Here is a 19,327-nt window from a genome sequence, read left to right on the forward strand (position 1 = left end):
GAATGCAGTGACGAGTGCCGCTAAAGGCCTGTGACAAACGCAGGATCCACGAGAAAGTAGGTTAACGAAATTAGACAAAAAGAAACTAGTTTGGGAAGAACTTTTACTATATATATTCATGTATGTGAAACGAGTGAAGTGTTGTTATTTTAGCAATGTGGTTTGCAAAGTTCGCTTTATCTTCGTTGTAGCTTGTTTGTAGTCTGCGAGTCGAGTCGCTGTTCTAGTAACACCCAAACAAGTAAACAAACAGATCATTAAGTTAATTGCTGTGATTTTACGTCCATTACCTTGCTTGGAGATCATAATTGTTTATTTTATACAGTGACGCAGACATTTTATTTTAGAGCAAGGCAACAGCAAAAGATCCGAGGTTTGCGTTTTCATGTGAATGAATTACTGCACATGTCGTCCTCTCCAGAATGGAAACTTAAATACATCCGCATTTAAATAACTTTTATTTCCATAAAGACCACTGCTGGGCAATGTAAACGACTTCACGGCGATGCAGGAAAGACTACGCTAATCTAATCATGTTTTACAGATGAGTGAGAAGGCAAGAAGACACAAAGCTTCAGGAAATTAAAAGGTAGGAAATGTTTCTCATTTGACGTTAACTCGATGATGCATTTAACATTACACTCCCATGTATCTCTTAAGTTGTATTGCTTTACATCGCGACAATTTAACACCATTGGCAGACATAAGCTATCTGTCTGCAACAGTAGTGTAGCACACTCCTCTACAGTAGCGTACTGTACCCCATTCATTTGAAGTTTGACAGTTTGCCCGTATCACCGTCTTGCATCTCCTCATGGACATAGATAGCTAGTTTGAACAAATATAAATGCTGGTTCTCTTGCAAATCCACCCAAGGACTTTAGCAAATTGCTTTAATCACAGAATTAAAAAGCCGATGTGATTAATGTTACGGCCCACCAATCCTCGGATTTGAGTGTGTGCTCAGCCGGATTTAGTAGGTTTAAATCAGTTCGGTGGTGGGGCAGTCGTTCCATCATGTGATAGTCGAAATCGAATTTTAGAGACGGAGACATGACTCTAATGACATTGCATTTCCCCCAAACTACTATTAATGACAGTAGGCCCTAACTAGAAAGGGAAGGACGTGCCCCCCAACTGACTTTAGTGTTATTGAAACAAAGTGAAATGTGTTTGTTGTTGTCAGGGATATAAGCCTCTTATCGAGTACATTATTGAGGCCATATTTCCACCATGAGCTGTGTCTGCTGTGTTTTTATTTTCCCAAAGGGAATATATATTTTGTGCAATATTGTTTGTGAACCAGGTGTTTTTTTTTAGCAAAGTGACAATATTACACAACATTTCCTGTCCCAATGTTGTAACTTAATTTGGAATCTGTTAAGTGTAAACAGCAGAGACAATCCCTATTGTGGTGGATACAGAATGGGGGTAACCACAGAACCACCATGAGGGCTCTGCACCTGTGGTATATCATGTGTGTTTGTGTGGTAGAAGTAGGGTTGTTTGTGTGTGTGCTTGTACTTGTGCATGTGTGTTTTGATGCTAGGACCCTGTCTGCTGGAAATCCCCGCACTATGGGGAATAGCATTGTCTTCCTGCTTCTCAACTGTAAGTCTATTGTTCAACCAGCTTGGCTTGGTTGCCATAGGAAACTGGAACCTGGCCAAGGCAGCATCTCTTGGTTTTCATGATGACTAAAATACATCGACGCAGTTATGACCAATCGTACCATCCCATCGTGCAGAACCAGAAAAGCTGGAACTGAGCATCTGTTATCCTCGAGGGCAAAGTTACATCATCTTTAGCTTAACAGATCTATCCCCATCATTCTTGTTTTCAGACACCCACAGGACATGTCTGGTCCTACCTGGCTGCCTCCGAGGACTCTGGGTAGCCCAGAAAGACCCGCCCCTCAGATGGCCCACTCTGGGCCAGCCATCTACGCCCTGCCTAACAAGAAGATCTCATCCGACCCTCGGCCCAAATATGGCGGCTATGACCAAAACGGAAGTGGAAGAGGAGGGGGGGTATCCACTAGATACATGGCTACAGGACCCCCAGGTAACAACATGGCGGCCTGCAAAGTGGACTGTTGAATTCCAGTGACCTCCCTGTTCTGTGTTGAAGGACAGAATCTTACGGTGGAGGTCATGCACTGGTAAGATTTGATCTATCAACGCATGAAGTGAATATCATGTTGTTGTGGTTTCTGTGTTTGTTCCAATCGGCAGGTGGGCCCATGCCACATCCATCCAATGAGCGCTACTACCATCCTGGCCCCGGGCCCAACGACGAGCGCAGCTGGGGCCCACACATGGACAGCTACGAGTTAATGGTAGGTGGAGCACCAGCACCATACTTTCACTCACACTGTAATTAGTATTTTAGAACGAAAAATGACTTTCAAGTCAAGTTAAAGCCCCTGGATTGTTTTGTGTCGAGGGCAGTGCTTTCCGTTTTTTTCTTCAACGCGTTTTCGTCGTCCTGTCACATTTTATGGCATGTCTGTTAGCAACGTGGCCCAGAGAAGCCAGGGGGACACCACTCCAACATCGACGCAGAGATCGACTCCCTCACCTGCATGCTGGCAGACCTGGACAGCAATCCTCAGAACTCCAGCACACATGTATGAGTATAATCACTTTAAAAAAAACATTTTTACCACTAGGATCTCCTCAAGTATCCTGGTATTTTCCCCCCTGAAATATGCTCCTCTGTTAAGTCAATGCGACAATTGTTTGAATGAACAAGTTATCCGAATATATTTTAAATAACTGTTTCACTCCACAGCTGTATGACAATGTGCCTTACAACCAACACCTCTCAGGGGAACGTTACAAATCTTCTGTCCAGACCGGAGCCCCTTCCCAGGGTAGACCATCCATGGGCTACCCCCCTCACCCCCAGAACCACTACCACCCAGCGCCCCCTTACCCCAATGACCACCAGGGTCAGGGTCAATACACCAACCCCCACCAGCAGGACTACACTTACTCGTCTGCCCCCAAATCCTACCCCCAGCCCGTCCCAGCCTCCTACACCACAGCCTCCACTCCTACCGGCCCCAGATTCAGTGTCCAGGTCAAGACAGCCCAGCCCGTCACTTACTCCCAGACAGGGAGGCAGGCAGAGCAGGCCTACACTCCTCCCCCACCCCACCAGCCCAGCTCACGCCCACCACCCCAGACCCAGACCAGGCCCCAGGGCTGGTACCCACCCCATCCCACCTCCCAGGCCCAGGATGGGCACTCTGAGGCAGGGTACAAAGGGGGCGGTGCAACAGGGTCTGGAGGAAGAGCGAACCAGGGCCCTGCGCCCAAGAGGGGTCCAGAGATTCACCAGTCAGGGTCGGGCTCAAGCACAAGTCCTGCCTACCACCCTGGCATGGTAGGTCCAAAAGAAATAGAGGTCAATTGTTTTGTCACGGAAATGACTAGCTACATCATGATTCCTCATTTCTAACAAATGACTCTTTGACCAGGCTTTGACCATGCATCCTAGTGCGTTTCCAAAACATGTTCCTTCATCTTCCCTTCTTTCCAGCAGGGGTCAGCACTGAAGCCAGAGGAAGAGCTGGACCGCCTCACCAAGAAGTTAGTGTATGACATGAACCACCCCCCTACAGAGGAGTACTTTGGTACGTGCCGTGTTGATGGACATGAGGTTCTAGGTTCCAGGTGAGGCCCTGACAGGACAAACGAGCCTAACGAATGTCCCCCTCTGTTTCTTTGTCCTCCTTTCCCGTCCCCTAAGGTCGCTGTGCCCGCTGCGGGGACAACGTCCTGGGCGACGGCAGTGGCTGCATCGCCATGGAACAGGTGTTCCACGTGGAGTGTTTCACCTGCATCACCTGCCATGCCCGTCTCCGGGGGCAACCGTTCTACGCCCTGGACAAGAAGAGCTACTGCGAGAACTGTTACATTGTGAGAGGAGTCCATTTCAAACCCCTCTGTGCATCTCTATTTTCCTCTGTTTTCAAATGTTAGCACTGCAGTTCACTTCGCATCTCACACCTCCTTCTGCACTCTCTCCCCTCCCCTTCTTTCGTTCTCTCGCTCCCTCTATCCGTTCCTCCCTCTGTTCCTCCCTGTCAGAGTACCCTGGAGCGCTGCTCCAAGTGCTCCAAGCCCATCCTGGACCGGATCCTGCGGGCCATGGGCAAGGCTTACCACCCTCGCTGCTTCAACTGTGTGGTGTGCGGCTGCTGTCTGGATGGAGTGCCCTTCACTGTAGACGCCACCTCCCAGATCCACTGCATAGAGGACTTCCACAGGTCAGCACGGAACACACATAAACAGTAAAGCTGCTGCCTCGTGTTTGGGGCTCGAAGCTATTTCAGTGTGTCGTCGTACCGTATGACGTCGTCGAAAAGTTGAGATGCCAATCTGACGGTAACTTTGTGTGCATATCCGAACACACACACACACATGCAGGAAGTTCGCCCCGCGCTGCTCCGTGTGCTGCCAGGCCATCATGCCAGAACCGGGCCAGGAGGAGACGGTGCGCATCGTGGCCCTGGACCGCAGCTTCCACGTCAACTGCTACGTCTGCGAGGTGACACTGGCGGGCGGGGTGTGGGGTTCAAGGGGTTGTGTGTGTGTGTGTGTGTGTGTGTGTGTGTGTGTGTGTGAGGGGGGGGGGTTGATCCTATTGAAGTCGTACTTGAAGAGTAGCTGGAGAGTTGTGTAAAAAAGCCACTCAAGGCGTCTCTTCTCCCCAGGAGTGTGGCCTGCTGCTGTCCTCGGAGGGCGAGGGGCGCGGCTGCTACCCCCTGGACGGCCACATCTTGTGCAAGAGCTGCAGCGCACGTCGCATCCAGGACCTCTCCGCCAAAATCTCCACCGACTGCTAACCGCGCCCCTTTGCCATGTGCCTCCCCTCCACCACCACCACTCGTGTAGAGAGAGAGGGGGGGGAGGGGGGGGCTCTACACAGGTGTAGGCTCTGCTGGCCTTTCTAGTATGTAAGCCATGTGTGGTTGTGGGCTTCTCCGACTGGATGTTACTGTTTGGAGCCCCTGATCTGCAGGCAGCAGGGGCGGCACTGACCCCCCCCCCCCCCCCTCCCAATACTTATTTCTACACAATTAGAGCCCCTTATTAATACTGTTCAATTATACACACACACAGATAGACAGACACATACAGGCTCCCTGCTGTAATGTTCTCTGTCATTGTGGATATAGAGGGGCAGGGGTGTCAAATCATGGGGGTTGATACAATTAGCTGGTCGTTACACAGATGATTGACAAGGTGCTGTGGAGTTGTTGTTGTCGTTGTTGATGATGAGGATGGTGGCGAGGAAGGCTCTCCACTGATCTCTGCTGTGCTGTAGACCCGACTAGCTCCAGTGGAGACGGTTCCATGTTTCTTGTTGACCACTACCAGTGATCTGTTACTGAATTGCCTCCTTCTGAAAAGCACATTATGCAATTCAAGCGTGGACTGTGACTTGATACTTCAGGTAGCTCTGGATAAGGAGTGAATACGTTTCGGTGAAGTTGCGTGTGGATGGAATGAGTTGTGTCGCGAGCGTTAGAAATGGCAGGAGAAAGTAGACTTGAAGATTGTATATCGAAAGAAACAGCTTCGTAGAGTATGTTAAGACTAGCCATCCAGTCCTAGGATAGCTTTGATCTGGTTTTCTGTAGGATAGCATCCAGAATAACAAACAGGAATTGGTACTGCATTTCAGGGTATTTTGAATGTTTATTTTTATACCAGCCAAATCCTTATTTTCAATAGGCCAAGTTTTAATTTTGCAAGGCACGCAACTCAATGCGCTTAGTACGATAGCTTTCTGTCTCGCGTTCAATTTCGAAAATGTGTCGATTTGATACTTGACTGTTACATTTAAGATGAAGGTGCAATTAAGTGAAATGCGTGCCACTGTCTTTCTGAGAAACAGGGTGCTTACCGGACATGGACCTGTCTGATAAAAAAAATACGTCCTTGTGTTTTTTTTCTTTTTTTGTAAAGAAGTTTGTGTTTTGTTTACCCTTACTCTGACATGTCATGAACCAATTTGACAACTAGCCAATTTAACTGTACGATTTTCACAATGTTTTGATAATGTTTATCTTCTGTCTCCCCGTCTTACTCCAATTAATCCATTTTTTTTCAAGGGCTAAGGAAAACCTTTAAGTCATCAAGTTTGATGCCAATCCCTCAGTCTCCAAGACATTTCTTTTTATTGTATTTTTTCTTGTATCGTGTTTGGTTACATTAATTGATTGTACTCTTGAGTTATGATCAATCAGCACAATTGTGGAACCCTGTGACTTACATTTTGCCATGCATCTATTTATTTCCTCTTGTGTTGTACATGTTCAGTTCATCTGTGGTATTCAGTTATTAGTAGTTTTTAACTAGGGAAGTTATATTCAGAACAGTCATAATACAATGTATTTGCCAACCCAATGTTTCTCATTATAAGTAATTGCTTTCTGTTTACCATTTCTCCTTTTGACATTTCTTTGGCACCTTTAGTACAAGGTGTGGTGCCAATGGCAAAATAATTCACCCCATTATTTCTTTTCATAATTTTTTTATGTTACTTTGTTAACCTGTGTGTTGATTGGAATTGTGTGTGCGCTCGTGGATGCGTGCGGGTTTGGTGTGTCTGCACCCTCCCCCCCCCTCCCCCCAATGCTGATTGTAGTACATAATAAAAACAATAAACCATCACTCTTATTAAATAAACAGTAACAATGTATTTTTTTTTAAGTGTATATCACACCTCAAAACATATGCAGTACACACACACATAGATTTTGTGAAAGAAAACCAACAGCATCTAGCCAGAGAATAAACAGAACACCTTTTTAATCAGCAATTTAGAATTTTTTTCCTGTATAGTTTCCCAATGCAGTCAGCTTTTGTACAAGAGCAAACTGACACCTTGTCTTTAAGACCCCAATGTCGCTATCCATACTTCCTAATCCGATTAATCAACGCCCATACCATGTATGTTACGCTGATAAACCACAGGCAACAGAAGAATAGGGACAAACTCAATTTCACACTGATCCAGAATTGAAGAGGAGGTGCCCCAAAGATAAAGGAACCGACATTCTACACATTTTGAAGGAATAAAGTGCAAAATATATTTATATTGTGTGACAGAGCTATAAGTACTGTGCTGTCTTTAAGAGATCTGTGACCAGACGTTAACATGAGGTGAAAGTCTTCCAAAAGAAGTTCCGGCAGCCTGCCTTGCGTTCTCGCTGGGATAAAGGCAGCTGGCGCCTCGTCACCTCCTCCCTGAGTCCTAACTCCTCCTCGACGCTGGTTAGTACCTCATTCTCCCCCACGGTCACAGGGTCAGTCATGAGCTTCAGCAGGAGCAGGCGGGTGAGATCCTAACGAATTACGGGGAAGGAATAAGTCAGACCCTGGTTGTTTTTCATAATTAGTCAAGAAGATGTTTGTTTGTACTCCCTTACTGTACCCCTTCTCAACGCATTTTCCACAGGGACAAAATCGGATACAAATCACCCACACTCAATCTGCCTAACCACCTTAGTGTTCCCGACTGCCACTCACCTCGTTCTCCTGGGTTGTGTCTGGCCTTAGCAGTTCAGTCCGAATGTCTCTGTGTGGAGCGGTGCTGACCCTCGCCAGCAACACAGACGAGGACAGAGCCACAAGCAGCACCTGCAGCTGGGAGCGCAGCATCTTCACCTGATCTCACCACGTCAGTTATCCCGTCGGTTCTGAGGAAACGATTCGCTTCGATGCTCAAGTCAACAGCAAAGTATTTGACTACGGTTGTCCAAATATGAGTCTGTTGTGTAGAAAAATGTTGGAACGGAAAGAGACGACAAGATAACAGATTGAAGATAAGACACTGATTTCTGCCTGAGCTGTTCAAATGGTTATGGAATGGCAATGACCTGAATATATAGGGTTTCTTCATCCTTTATCAGTCTCATCCTCAGATCCAAGAAAGCTACGGGATTGGTTGACAAGAGTGTACGTGTGCAAGGGAGGAAGTGAGTGGGTGTAAGTGGGTGCTGTGAGGTGTCTGTGGAGAAGAACTAGAAAAGGTCACTAAGCCCTGACACCGTCACACTACATCCTGTCTATCTGTTATCGGCCCTCAAGAAGTTATGACTCTGTGTGACATGTTGGCACATAAAGTGTGAAGTGTGCCAGCGCCTGATTGACATGAAACACGTAAGCCTTAAATGTGTAATTTGGCATCTTCCAACAAACGTGTGTGTAATAATAATAATTTTATTTGTTATGCACTTTATACTTAGGTAAAATCTCAAAGTGATACAGGTTAAAAACAAGAAAGGGCGCAAAAAAATCATGCAGAACAGAAAGGAAAATAGGATAGATAAACGAATCAGCCAAAGGCTCTGTTAAAAAGTGGGTTTTTAGGCCACGTTTAAAATGTGAGTATGCGTGTCTGGTCGGAGGTGTTGATAGAGGATGTAGATGTCTTACTTTAGTCTCTGTCAGCTCATATTAGCTGAAGCAACTTTGTATGTGACTCAAGGACCATGGGAGGTCTGGACCACAGAGAGCTGCTAATGACAAGAGTTGACTCAAATGTTAATTAGACTGTGCACGCATACGCACACACACACGCGATCTCAAGTCAACTTAAGGTTGTGAGTCAGGTGTTTCTTGACTTATTATTGGATTACGTGAGGCTAGTACCCCCACTCCCCCCCCCCCCAGTGTGTGTGTGCCGGGACCCAGCACACACACACACACACACAGATACCTTCATATATAATACTAACTCATTAGGTATTGTATTACTTTCCTCCGAGGCTTTCCCTAATCCTAACTCATCACATTCCAATTTCCAGCTGTTGTTACCTCTGGTCACCTCACCATGGGAGATTATTTGATCTCATTACTTACTTCTTCATGCCACCACTAGAACTCATTAACATTATCAAAGGAGACATTGCAGCAGCGGGGATGACATAGCGTCAGGCATCCTGCAGGGCAGCCCTGCTACAGCTGTGTGGGGTCCTCCACCAGGTCCTTCCTCCACTTTTCTGTGACAGTAATGGTTGTTGTCTTGGTGATTCGGTGTTCTTTACAAGGCTTTTACAGATTAGAAATAGCAATGTTGAATGCATTAACTGAGCCAGATTATGATCAAGAACCAGGAGATAAGACCCTGATCATATTCTTATCTGGAACCAGACAAATCTGGACTGGCCATGCCAGGGTACAATTTCATGTCTTATGAAAGGGAAAGATGTGTTGAGAAGGTGATGGTCAACTGTTACATGTCCAGTGCCTTACTGACCTTAATTCAACCACAGGGTCAAACCCATTTGCTCGCTGGATTCTGGTATTTAATAATGAAAGTAAAAATTGTCACATGCAGCTTTGAATTTTGCCTGTGATTTAGTTTCTGTGTAGGACGAGTAGGCTAACAATCTAACACAAATTACAACTATGCTGTTTGCCAGCCGCAACAGAATGTGATGAGTTTTTGAGACTATACTCGAAATGTTATGCTATTTCGGGTAACATCAAAAGGAACGGTACAATGCTTGATTTATATCTTGCTACTGTAACATTTTCAGTGACGCCATAGTCCCACCCCGTAGTAAACAAGGAAACGGAAACTGAGCAGTGGCATTACTGGGAATTGGCCACGGAAAGCTAACGGTGTCCAAAACATACTACAGCTAGCCTTTGGTTAATAAGCTTTTTTAATTTCTAGCGTTAAGTTTGGGTATATGTATATTGCATGCTATCAGAAGCGGGTAAACAAGCAACAGTTCATCGACTGCGCAGGCAAGTGGCTACAGTACAGTGGCTGCATTTTTGCATGGCAAAAGGATTTAACATGACAATATATTCCTCGCCCCTGTGAGTGGTATAAGTACAAAGACAAACGTTTGAAAATATTGTATTCCTAAAGAAAAGAGACACAGGTGGTAGCATGAAGCCTCAACTAAAAACTGAAAGCCGTAAGGAGAAATTCAAATCGACTGAAAAGAGTGAAGTGTCGTTATCTTTCCAGGATGAGCTTGCTGCGACAATACACGGTGCATTTGAGGTGGCTTTGGAAATTGCCATTTTGGAAGTTACTAAACTAGTTGGCCAAGCACTTGGTGATGTCCGTGACCAGATGCACGAAACATTGCGGGAGAATAAGTCCCTCAAACTTAGGTTACAAACTGCCGAGGAACAGCTTGATACTGTGCGAGGTTCTTTGGACGACGGAGATGGTCAGCCGATGCAGCAGTTCATGTTGACAGTTAGCAAGTCTGCTAAAAGATCACAGAGCCCAGCCAATATCAACAGTGGAATACAGTCTCTCAATGATAATGACCTAAAGATACAAGCCTCGCTTGAAGTTACGGTGGACGACACCTACGAGAATTTAGTTGCTGAAAAGGAGAATAGTAGTGAAGATCACAATGGGTATTTCAGTGAAATTTGTGTGGATGGCCGAGTGTGTTCTCAGGATCTTCATCCTACTTTGAACAGAGAGTCAGGCTCACAAAAGGACGCACTTCAAGGTATATTCATTTAAAGTTATTGTGTGTCTCTATTATGTCATATCTACCACATGCTCCTATCCCAAACATTTTATATATATATATATATATATATATATATTATTTTTAAATCTCACACAGGTGCCAAAGAAGAGACCTCCAGTTTGTGTATACAGGACCAGCCCAGAACGGGAAGCACCAAAGATAAGGGACAAGACACAGCATTTGCAGACATTTATGACCCCTCTGCAATTGATAATGTGATTCAGAACCATAAGGTGGAGCTGGTCCGGGTCAAGGTAGAAAACAAGGAAGCTGAGAACAGTTCCAGTTTATTAGGTTCTTCTAGCTGCCATTTTGACTCAGTAAGGGAAGCACACTTTTGCCCAGATAGCTTGTCTCTGGTTCAGTCCAAAATGCTGGAGGAGTGGAGACCCGACGCATTGGACATGCGGAACTCTGACCCACTGGGTCCTGGAACCAGTCATACTCTGTGTAAGTCACTTAGCGTTCTAGGGGGAACAAACCCACATTTACAAAATCACCCACAAGATGTCAGTAGTTGTCAACAGATTGAGTACTGTATAGTTTAATGATGGTCTATAGCGCTGTACTGTAATAGGAAAGCACGGTAAATATCAAGAGCTTGGTTGTATATTTATGCAAGCATCTTTTTACCATACTATTTCTCTTACTCTCCACAGCTCACCCTCCTATCGGCCAACAAGATGCTGCAGAACTGAGAGACCCCACAGCCAGCACCCTTCCTGCCTTCTCCACCCAGTTCCCCAGCCTCTTCCAGCCCGAGGAGCCCGCTGGCCCCCCAGCCCCACCACAGCTCTATGGGGTCCAGCCCAGGACCAACCCCCTCCCCACCTCCACCTCCGCCCAGCTCCCCCCCAACGTCCACGTGTGCAAGACCTGCGGCCAGGTCTTCCAGCAGCCCAGCGAGCTTCGCAGGCACTACAGCCAGTGTCAACAGCGGCTGCACCAGCAGCAGCGCTCCAAGCCGCCCCAGCCCAGCTCCTCCATGCGCTCCCGCCGCAAGCTCCAGCTCTACCCCCCCGGCCGCAGCCCCTTCCACTGCACCGTGTGCGCCCGGGACTTCAACCGCATGGAGAACCTGAAGACCCACCTGCGCATCCACACGGGCGAGAGGCCCTACACCTGCTCGGTGTGCGCCATGCCTTTCCGCCACTCGGGGGCGCTCACCAGGCACTTCCGCATTCACACCGGGGAGAAGCCGTACGTGTGCGGCCAGTGTGGGAAGAGGTTCCGGAACTGTGGGGGTCTGAGGTTCCATCAGCGGTCTCACGGTGGCGGCGGCGGTGGCGAATGATAGATGAAGCAGGGTTTGGAACATTAAACCCCAGGCAGTTAACACACTGTGGTAGTGTGTTAACTGAAATGTTTGAAAGGAGTGCAGAGTACTGTATACATTTTAAATACTGTACGTTTTTCCCAGCGTGCTTTTTAAATGGTCTTCATGGAAAATATTCTTTTTTTAAATTTTATTTATAACTACAACATATACATTACGTAGACTACATGTTGGAAAAAAGTTGGTTCCATACTAAGGATTAGATCAGCGATCACATGATTGTTTTGTCTTGAGCCATGTTTTAAGTGTTGTTTTAAAATTACAGAATTTTGTACATTCTCTGATGTGGGTGGAAATTGAGTTCCATTTATCTGCTGCTCTGACTGAAAATGCTGATTGTTCCCAAGCAGTTTTCCTCAGTTTAGCTGAGCAGTCACTTCTGACTGCTACCCTGGTCTCCCTAGCATTATCCCTGCAGCGTGACGCACATTGTTTAAGTGAGGTGCGAGATTATAAAATAAAATAATTCCAGAATGAATAGATACTTGAAATTGTTTTGTATTGTACATATAAAGGAAACTCCTTGGCAATGATGTTTGCATTGATCTTTTTGAGACGCTCACCATCAAATGATTTGGAAAAGCTCCCATCTTGATATTGTTTTCGGTCGAGTGTCACAGGTGGCACACAGTTGAAGTGCCACCGGGATCATTCAGCATCTCCTCTCTCCAGGAGTGTGAGTGTGTGGAAGTGAGGGGCTGTGATGTAGCATGGCCTGTTTCCCTACTGGGGGGGGGGGGGCACTCAAACATATGCTCACAATTATACAAATGAGTTGATTGTGTGAACTTCTGAAATGAGACTCTCACGCCACACTAGTTGATATAATCCATGTCATTATGTTCTATGAATGAGGGTGGATGAACCCCTGGTCAGATTACATTTGACCAGACCCAGAAAGAAAATTAGTATCAACAGTATCACCCCCATAGATGTTGCAAAGCTGTGTATTTTCAACACCATACTTCACAAAAAAACATCCTAGGTATTTTAAGTAAAATGTTTACCGGTTATTCATTGTACACTTAAGTGTACCTTGGATGAGGAATACACCAGTGTCGCTATTATCAATATCCTCATTTGAGTTGAGATAATCACTTTAGTTTCATCAGCACCTTCAGTGGTTTATTACTAAGACACAGTCCTTGTCATCACACATCCTTTTATTGTGAGAACAAATCGTTAGTTGTTTAATACCCTGCCCCTTGTCCAACCCCCCCCCGGCTAGTGATTGACATCTATCCGTCATCCCCTGTCCCCTCCCTCCATCCACATGTCATATAACAGCTCCTCTCCTCCCACAGAGGGGTCATTCTCCTCCACCTGATCCCTCATTCCCAAGACCTTAGGATGGACTGGAGTTCTTACGGTAATAAGACTAACTCTCCATCCTATGTTTTCTTTTTTTTTCTACTTGGTTTCTACTGTACTTTGTCATCCTTATCGAACTCCTTCTCAGTCTGGCGGTTTGTCCGTCCATCTTTTCGTCTGCCTGCCCATTCGTCAACTCATCTGTCTTTTTTTTTTATTGTATCCATACCTCTATATTTCACTCCGGGTCTTGGAGGAGCAATGTTTTGGATGCTGCGATTCCGTCTTTCTTTCTTTCTTCTGACTTCTCTGTCTCCCTGCCGGTCCAGAGATGGACCCCCTGGAGGTCCCTCCCCTCACCCCCACCAGTAAGGAGGTCCTGACCCAGGCCGTCAGGGCCACCTTCGCCGGCTTCTCCCTGGAAAGGAGCAGCATGCACTTCCCTCAAGGTACGGCTCTCCTGGCGTGACTTGACTTTTCTTATTCACCGTTCATTTATTATTTAAACCGGTGATATAGGGAAGTGATATAGGGAATATGAAAGTGAAGAACAGGATAGGTGGTGGTTCAATGTTTTCAACAATGCTTGAAATGCATATAAAAGTATGTTTCTGTTTTTTACATGATTTCAGTGCTAAATATAACATAATGCTGGTGGAGACAGGGTTGAATAATTCAATTAAGATTTATGATCACGTCTTTGGTTCAGATCCTAACTTGTGGTCAGAATGGGAGGTGAGCCACTGGCTGGACTGGTGCCAGGCTGAGTTCGGCCTGCAATGCCTGGGCCCAGATTTGAGAGGCATGCCCGGGAGCGAGCTCTGTGCGCTGGATAGAGAGGCCTTCCTGGAACTGATCTCTGACTGCACAGCCGGGGAGATCCTATGGGAGCACCTGGACACCATGAGAAGAGGTGAGATAAAGCCTCAGTCACCAGTATGGCTCAGTCAGATAGATATGAACCAGCCTTGTATGTGCCTTCCCTATACATTCTTTACTCTATTTTTCTCCAGAGTGTGAATATGAATATGGTTCTCCTCTGACTCTCTACACTCTGCCTTCTCACTGCCAGTCTCAGATAAACAGAGGTAATTTTATCTTATCTCTGCTTTGTCTGGTAAAATAAAACTTAAATGTATGCCATAACTGAATGACATGAATGAACAGAATGTCTAACTTTCAGTATCAATCTTGCAATGGAGCTCTGATTTTCAATTGTTTATCTGTAGTAATGAATATGGACATTACATCTGATGCCCTTGTCGTTTCTTGGTATAGACAGCTACTCAGAGCCCACTGGCAAACAGGACCACCACCCTCACTTTTCCCACGATCCCTCGGACACATGTCCCCTCGCCCACATGGAGCCAGTGAGCATGCAGAACCAGGATGGCTTCCTCCTCAAACATGGGGGACCCCAACGCCACCTGTCTCCTGTCACACTTCTCAGAGAGATTGGTGAGAATTTTTGTATAATACTTATGTTAAAAAGGTGTTAGTGTTGGGCTAGACAGGTTTGTTCACCCAACTTTCCCATGTGTCTCTATCGTTTTTATTTCAGATTGTGACTCAAGGGTTGAGGCCTTTCATTACGATGAGGCTGACATCACTGGCTCCCTGGCCTGGACCAGTCCAATCCAGGATTTAGACCAAGGGGTGGCAGACTGCATGTCTGAGGACCCCTTTTCCTTGCCACGCCAACACAGGAGCTTCAAAGAGTTTGTGGGGGACAGGACCGATCTGGGTCAAGCTGTTGTACCGGCCGCCATTTTGGCTGGCTACACAGGTACGCAATCTTTTAGAACTGGAGTCCTCATTGGACTACGTTGAAGATTGACCAAAGTTGCATTTGACACGTGCTGTCAAAGTGAAATTGAAGGTTTACTCATACCTCCCTTTTTTGTCTCAACAGGAAGTGGCCCCATTCAGCTGTGGCAGTTCCTATTGGAGCTCTTGACCGACCGCAGCTGTCAATCATTCATCAGCTGGACAGGAGATGGATGGGAGTTTAAACTGACAGACCCTGATGAGGTAAGAGAGAAGTGCCTCTCTGTCTCCAGTCTTTACCAACAAAAATCAAATAACAATGAATAACAACAATAAGTCATAACCTATGATTTTAGGTTGCACAGCAGTGGGGAAGAAGGAAGAACAAGCCTAAGATGAACTACGAGAAGCTAAGCCGTGGCCTGCGCTACTACTATGACAAAAACATCATCCATAAGACCTCAGGTAAACGCTATGTCTACCGTTTTGTCTGCAATCTGGAAGGGCTGCTGGGATATGAGCCCAGGGAGCTACACGCCATGTTGGATATCACTGCAAAGAATGACCAGGACTGAGTGATTTCCCTGACAGTATATAGAGCTATACACCATTTGTTTACAAAATCACTTATGGAAAGCTATAGGCCAGTAAAATCTTAGAACACCAGTTTTAAATAATCAGTAGGATACAGGCCACATTTATCAGTTAATGAATAAGCTATGGGACTATTTGTTTATAATGTAATTAAGTGTACATATTTGAAACCAAAGGACAGTTGTGTATATGTTCTATTTCTTTTGTATTTCTCTGTATTTTTTAATAGTGAACAACTTCATCCAAAATGTTCCTTAGTGATGATTAGTCTGGCGCTTACAATTTTGTTAACAAAATAAAGATTTTACTAAATATGTCTACAAAGGAAACTTGAATGACTAACAATGCGGCTTGGAAAGATACCAGCTGGTGTTTGTATTAATGGAACCTAATTGATGCCTTTTCTTTTGCTCACCCAATTGCTTCTGCCTCTCAGCCTGATAAGTCAAGGGTGTAGCTCTGTGTGTGTGTGTGTGTGTGTGTGTGTGTGTGTGTGTGTGTGTGTGTGTGTGAGTGCATGCGTGTGTGAGTGCATGTGTGTGGGGCCAGGCCGGGACAGATCAAGCAGTCATAACACCAGCGATGTCCCTCATCTTTAAAGCCACTTCTAGCTTGCTTATTGATTGGATTCCGCTCTAGCATCATGGACACCAAATAGACGTAGGGGGGGCCAAAGACATCTAAACCCCCCCCCCCTCAACCCCCCTCCCACAGGCGTACGAAAGTGGTGCCCAGTATGACAAGCGATGTGAGCATGATCTCTCCCCTCCGCCTAGCCTCTCTCACTCACCCAAGCCACCGCGTCCATTAGTCGCATGGCAGGCCACCTAGCAGAGAGGAAGTGGTGGAACTAATCCCTCTCCCGGAGAGACAGCCTGGCCTCTTCTTTTACGTGGCGTCTCAGCCCTTTCTCCCCCCCTCTCTATTTTGGGCCCCCTCTGTTTTGTGTTTTCGTTTTGTTGGGGAGTCATTTCTCAGCGTACAACCCCCCCCCCTCACACACTTATTTAACAAAACAACCCTGTTGTAGTACAGTAGTGTTGGCAGGACCAGGTTGTTGTGGGCTGGTCAGGCCTGAGCTCCCCAGTAAATGTGGGAGGATGTGGGCCCAGAATGGGCTCTGGAAGACAGAATGTAGATATGGGTTGGTTTGGAATGGGTAGTCTAAATGCATACTGTGGTATGTCTTATCCTTCCACTCCCCCCCCCCCCCCAAAAAAAATCAATAAAAATTAATAAATAAACAAGAAGGCCCCTAAAAAATAGGATGCATCATAAAATAATATTTTATTTTAAGTAGGTTTTTGCTTTAACCCACACTCCACAATATATCCTGTTCTGTTTGGTCAGTACACCCTTTACCAGTTGAGGGCATCTCCTCAGGTGACTAATTTGCTTTGTAAAAATCACTAAGGTTCATCTTGTATAAGGTCTAGGCATGTTCAATGACAGCAAATGTAGACCTGGTAATAGGTCTGACAGTGGGACATTTGACAAGCTCACAGCTATGAAAGCTTCTAGGCAGGTGGTCTGTGTGGGACAAATCCATTGTTTACAGTTGAAGGGTTTGATGTAAGGCTTCAGTCGACCTAAGCAGCAGACACTTAGTGCACATGTCCCTTTGTCTAAAATGTCTATGTTTGTAATGACTCAGATATGGATTACTCATCCAATCATATTCAAAGCAAAGCGCACAAAGATGGTTCATTCAATTATACACTTCAACACATTTCTACTCATAATGATTTTTTGTGTCATCCAAAACTTTCTTTTAGGAGCACATAATAGAATTATGTCGGCACAAAACCTACCTTCCTGTATTTGTCTGGGAGGTCTTGAATTGATCCACTCTGGTGTCCAATGCAGCCAGCTGTGATTGAGCTTGGCTCAGCCCTCTCACCTGGTCCCATCCCCAACTGTCACCACATTTGGGACAACCAAACACCAGAGACTTCTTGATGGCATTGAGAGGAGACAAGAGGTTTATGGTCTGAGTTTGCGATTGGTTCAACAACATACAAAAATATTATTGAGACATCTTGGCAATGTTTCAGGCTCATATTATGGGTATTCTGTGTAATCAATGCATTTTTTGAATGATACAAATGGAAGCTGTCCTACTTTGTTGAGACATACATTCACCATGGTGATGACATGCAAGGTGTCAACATCATGTCCACCACGGGTTTTCCACCTACAGTCACAGACCCAATAAGGCTATTTGATTATGTGCTTGAGTTGTATGAGCAAATTATTATCGCCCTCTGGTGGATAATGTTATAATTACAATTTAATCAACTACGACACTGTCTCACATTAGCAGATCATAAGCGCTGGACTTAGAGTCTCTGTCCTGGTAATAAATATAACATTGAACCCACTGTTCTGATTAAAAAGATGAGTTACCTGTCCAGGTGTTGGTTTCTGACGTATTCTCTTTATAGGCATGGCTGCTGCCTTCTTGGTTTCCCATTCTTACTGATTACAAGTGATCACATCACTGACTTTAATCCGTTTTCAGTTTTGTTTTAAGATAAGTCGCACATTCGTGGGACAACTCTGTACGGTACTGACAGATAAATCCAGGAAGTGCACACCTCTCACTGACACTGAAAGTAAATCATTTGAAGTCATAGTTCAATCAAACGACCACCCAATCAAAAGTTTGCCATGTACTGTTTATTGTCAGCAAATCTTTCATGATCGTCATTTATGTATCATTGATGTTAACACATGTTTAAGTGAGCTGGCTGCTTTTACATATACATAGTAAGGCATTTGAATGTCAAAGTAATACAGTCATAAAAAGGAAGAGCCACTGGTTTCATGCCAATTGTACTCATTCGGCTCTTATAGTCTTTAACAAAAACAGTATTTACTGTAAACAGTATACTGCATCACTGTGCTTTCTGTTTCTCCCATTGTTCTGGTGTCAGTGTCTTCTGCTCGAAGGCGTGGATCTCTTTTAGCTCTTCAGCCAGACATGTGTTCACCAACCTGGAGCACAAAGTAGGGTTTATCACACCGTTTGATTTCTCTCCACAGCCCCTTTAAATAGTTCACTGTTTAACCGCACGGGGTATTTCCTTACCTGTGTCTCTGCAACAGAGGTTTACCTTCAAATTGAGGAGAAACTATAAGGACTTTAAAGCTGGCCGCACATCTATTGGGGGAAGTGTCCTCAACGTCCTAAGGGAAGCAAATAGAGAGAGCAATGTGGTGCTAACCAAGTCAACTATGCAACCAATACATTATCAGGAACATTTGTGGTGTCATTTCTGCATTTTCATGGTTCCAGAGAAGCAAATGAATATTGTAAACTGGTGCATGCTTGCCAATATTTTAGTAGATTCTAGCTGTACAGTATGTGTTGATTTTTGGGTATAGTAGGTATAGCGAGGGCAACGTGCTCAGCAGATATCCGTGTATACTGTACATACCACATGCACAGCCCCGATCTCCTTGATTAGCTTATCTCGAATGTGATCTGAAGTTATAGCCATTATTTCTCAAACTAAAAGAAACACAGTGAATGTGCCGTTAATATAGGATAACTAGGCAGATGAAGGTCCACTGAGTACCGCACTACCGCTGTTTAATAAATAGGCGGGATAACGTATTCAGGAACGTGTATCACACCCAATTGGAACTACAGATTCGTGAATAAAGGCGAGGGTGATGTTTGGACACCAATGGGCTTTAGTCTCTAAGTTGCGAATCACATGCGAGCTTTTGGGGTCCTTGTTGTGTAAGATGATCAAATATAATGCCTGAACAATACGTGGCGA

General features: G+C 45.3%; 5 protein-coding genes across 8 annotated transcripts; 3 read left to right on the top strand and 2 right to left on the bottom strand.

Moving 5' to 3' along the window:
* Window positions 1–9: 9 nt before the first annotated feature.
* Window positions 10–6,704, top strand: trip6 (thyroid hormone receptor interactor 6). 2 transcript variants are annotated; one of them, XM_067261621.1, is made up of 11 exons: window positions 10–56; window positions 545–589; window positions 1,844–2,064; window positions 2,235–2,338; window positions 2,516–2,629; window positions 2,794–3,390; window positions 3,547–3,640; window positions 3,757–3,926; window positions 4,098–4,276; window positions 4,437–4,557; window positions 4,724–6,704. In XM_067261621.1, exons 3-11 carry the CDS (start codon window positions 1,857–1,859, stop codon window positions 4,853–4,855), a joined length of 1,719 nt encoding a protein of 572 aa, XP_067117722.1. In that variant the 5' UTR covers window positions 10–56; window positions 545–589; window positions 1,844–1,856; the 3' UTR covers window positions 4,856–6,704. The 2 variants fall into 2 exon arrangements, with proteins under 2 accessions (XP_067117722.1, XP_067117723.1); XM_067261622.1 differs by having other exon boundaries at window positions 3,550–3,640.
* On the bottom strand, window positions 6,691–18,004 carry sst5 (somatostatin 5). 2 transcript variants are annotated; one of them, XM_067261624.1, is made up of 5 exons: window positions 17,946–17,968; window positions 17,661–17,733; window positions 17,351–17,490; window positions 7,548–7,788; window positions 6,691–7,363 (listed from the first exon to the last, which is right to left on the bottom strand). In XM_067261624.1, the coding sequence occupies exons 4-5, from the start codon at window positions 7,677–7,679 to the stop codon at window positions 7,172–7,174; spliced, it is 324 nt and encodes a 107-aa protein (XP_067117725.1). In that variant the 5' UTR covers window positions 7,680–7,788; window positions 17,351–17,490; window positions 17,661–17,733; window positions 17,946–17,968; the 3' UTR covers window positions 6,691–7,171. The 2 variants fall into 2 exon arrangements, with proteins under 2 accessions (XP_067117725.1, XP_067117724.1); XM_067261623.1 differs by lacking the exon at window positions 17,661–17,733 and having other exon boundaries at window positions 17,351–17,493; window positions 17,946–18,004.
* On the top strand, window positions 9,647–12,388 carry LOC136967723 (zinc finger protein 239-like). Of its 2 annotated transcripts, XM_067261632.1 has the most exons (4): window positions 9,647–10,507; window positions 10,628–10,785; window positions 10,881–10,981; window positions 11,191–12,388. In XM_067261632.1, the coding sequence occupies exons 3-4, from the start codon at window positions 10,903–10,905 to the stop codon at window positions 11,823–11,825; spliced, it is 714 nt and encodes a 237-aa protein (XP_067117733.1). In that variant the 5' UTR covers window positions 9,647–10,507; window positions 10,628–10,785; window positions 10,881–10,902; the 3' UTR covers window positions 11,826–12,388. The 2 variants fall into 2 exon arrangements, with proteins under 2 accessions (XP_067117733.1, XP_067117732.1); XM_067261631.1 differs by having other exon boundaries at window positions 10,628–10,981.
* Window positions 13,510–15,520, top strand: LOC136967367 (transforming protein p54/c-ets-1-like). Its single transcript, XM_067261134.1, has 7 exons — window positions 13,510–13,627; window positions 13,906–14,091; window positions 14,192–14,266; window positions 14,457–14,636; window positions 14,740–14,964; window positions 15,091–15,209; window positions 15,302–15,520. Exons 1-7 carry the CDS (start codon window positions 13,510–13,512, stop codon window positions 15,518–15,520), a joined length of 1,122 nt encoding a protein of 373 aa, XP_067117235.1.
* Window positions 18,005–18,198: 194 nt separating the features above from the next.
* On the bottom strand, window positions 18,199–19,149 carry zgc:112271 (uncharacterized protein LOC553698 homolog). The gene is made up of 3 exons (XM_067261733.1): window positions 18,980–19,149; window positions 18,631–18,728; window positions 18,199–18,536 (listed from the first exon to the last, which is right to left on the bottom strand). The coding sequence occupies exons 1-3, from the start codon at window positions 19,040–19,042 to the stop codon at window positions 18,437–18,439; spliced, it is 261 nt and encodes an 86-aa protein (XP_067117834.1). The 5' UTR covers window positions 19,043–19,149; the 3' UTR covers window positions 18,199–18,436.
* Between the last annotated feature and the right edge of the window lie 178 nt (window positions 19,150–19,327).

Source organism: Osmerus mordax, chromosome 23 (genome assembly GCF_038355195.1).
Source record: "Osmerus mordax isolate fOsmMor3 chromosome 23, fOsmMor3.pri, whole genome shotgun sequence".
Taxonomy (NCBI): domain Eukaryota; kingdom Metazoa; phylum Chordata; class Actinopteri; order Osmeriformes; family Osmeridae; genus Osmerus; species Osmerus mordax.

What these genes read in the sequence shown, in the direction of transcription:
- trip6 (XM_067261621.1), top strand. Translation starts at nt 1,857, where the DNA reads ATGTCTGGTCCTACCTGGCTGCCTCCGAGGACTCTGGGTAGCCCAGAA. An exon ending in ACTGCGAGAACTGTTACATT is followed by an intron (nt 3,927 to 4,097) that starts GTGAGAGGAGTC and finishes CCTCCCTGTCAG; the next exon opens with AGTACCCTGGAGCGCTGCTC. An exon ending in TCAACTGCTACGTCTGCGAG is followed by an intron (nt 4,558 to 4,723) that starts GTGACACTGGCG and finishes TCTTCTCCCCAG; the next exon opens with GAGTGTGGCCTGCTGCTGTC.
- sst5 (XM_067261623.1), bottom strand. Translation starts at nt 7,679, where the DNA reads ATGCTGCGCTCCCAGCTGCAGGTGCTGCTTGTGGCTCTGTCCTCGTCT. An exon ending in ACACAACCCAGGAGAACGAG is followed by an intron (nt 7,364 to 7,547) that starts GTGAGTGGCAGT and finishes GTAATTCGTTAG; the next exon opens with GATCTCACCCGCCTGCTCCT.
- LOC136967723 (XM_067261631.1), top strand. Translation starts at nt 9,925, where the DNA reads ATGAAGCCTCAACTAAAAACTGAAAGCCGTAAGGAGAAATTCAAATCG. An exon ending in ACAAAAGGACGCACTTCAAG is followed by an intron (nt 10,508 to 10,627) that starts GTATATTCATTT and finishes AATCTCACACAG; the next exon opens with GTGCCAAAGAAGAGACCTCC. An exon ending in TGGAACCAGTCATACTCTGT is followed by an intron (nt 10,982 to 11,190) that starts GTAAGTCACTTA and finishes TACTCTCCACAG; the next exon opens with CTCACCCTCCTATCGGCCAA.
- LOC136967367 (XM_067261134.1), top strand. Translation starts at nt 13,510, where the DNA reads ATGGACCCCCTGGAGGTCCCTCCCCTCACCCCCACCAGTAAGGAGGTC. An exon ending in CAGCATGCACTTCCCTCAAG is followed by an intron (nt 13,628 to 13,905) that starts GTACGGCTCTCC and finishes ACTTGTGGTCAG; the next exon opens with AATGGGAGGTGAGCCACTGG. An exon ending in CCAGTCTCAGATAAACAGAG is followed by an intron (nt 14,267 to 14,456) that starts GTAATTTTATCT and finishes TTCTTGGTATAG; the next exon opens with ACAGCTACTCAGAGCCCACT.
- zgc:112271 (XM_067261733.1), bottom strand. Translation starts at nt 19,042, where the DNA reads ATGGCTATAACTTCAGATCACATTCGAGATAAGCTAATCAAGGAGATC. An exon ending in AGATCGGGGCTGTGCATGTG is followed by an intron (nt 18,729 to 18,979) that starts GTATGTACAGTA and finishes TGCTTCCCTTAG; the next exon opens with GACGTTGAGGACACTTCCCC. An exon ending in CCTCTGTTGCAGAGACACAG is followed by an intron (nt 18,537 to 18,630) that starts GTAAGGAAATAC and finishes TTTGTGCTCCAG; the next exon opens with GTTGGTGAACACATGTCTGG.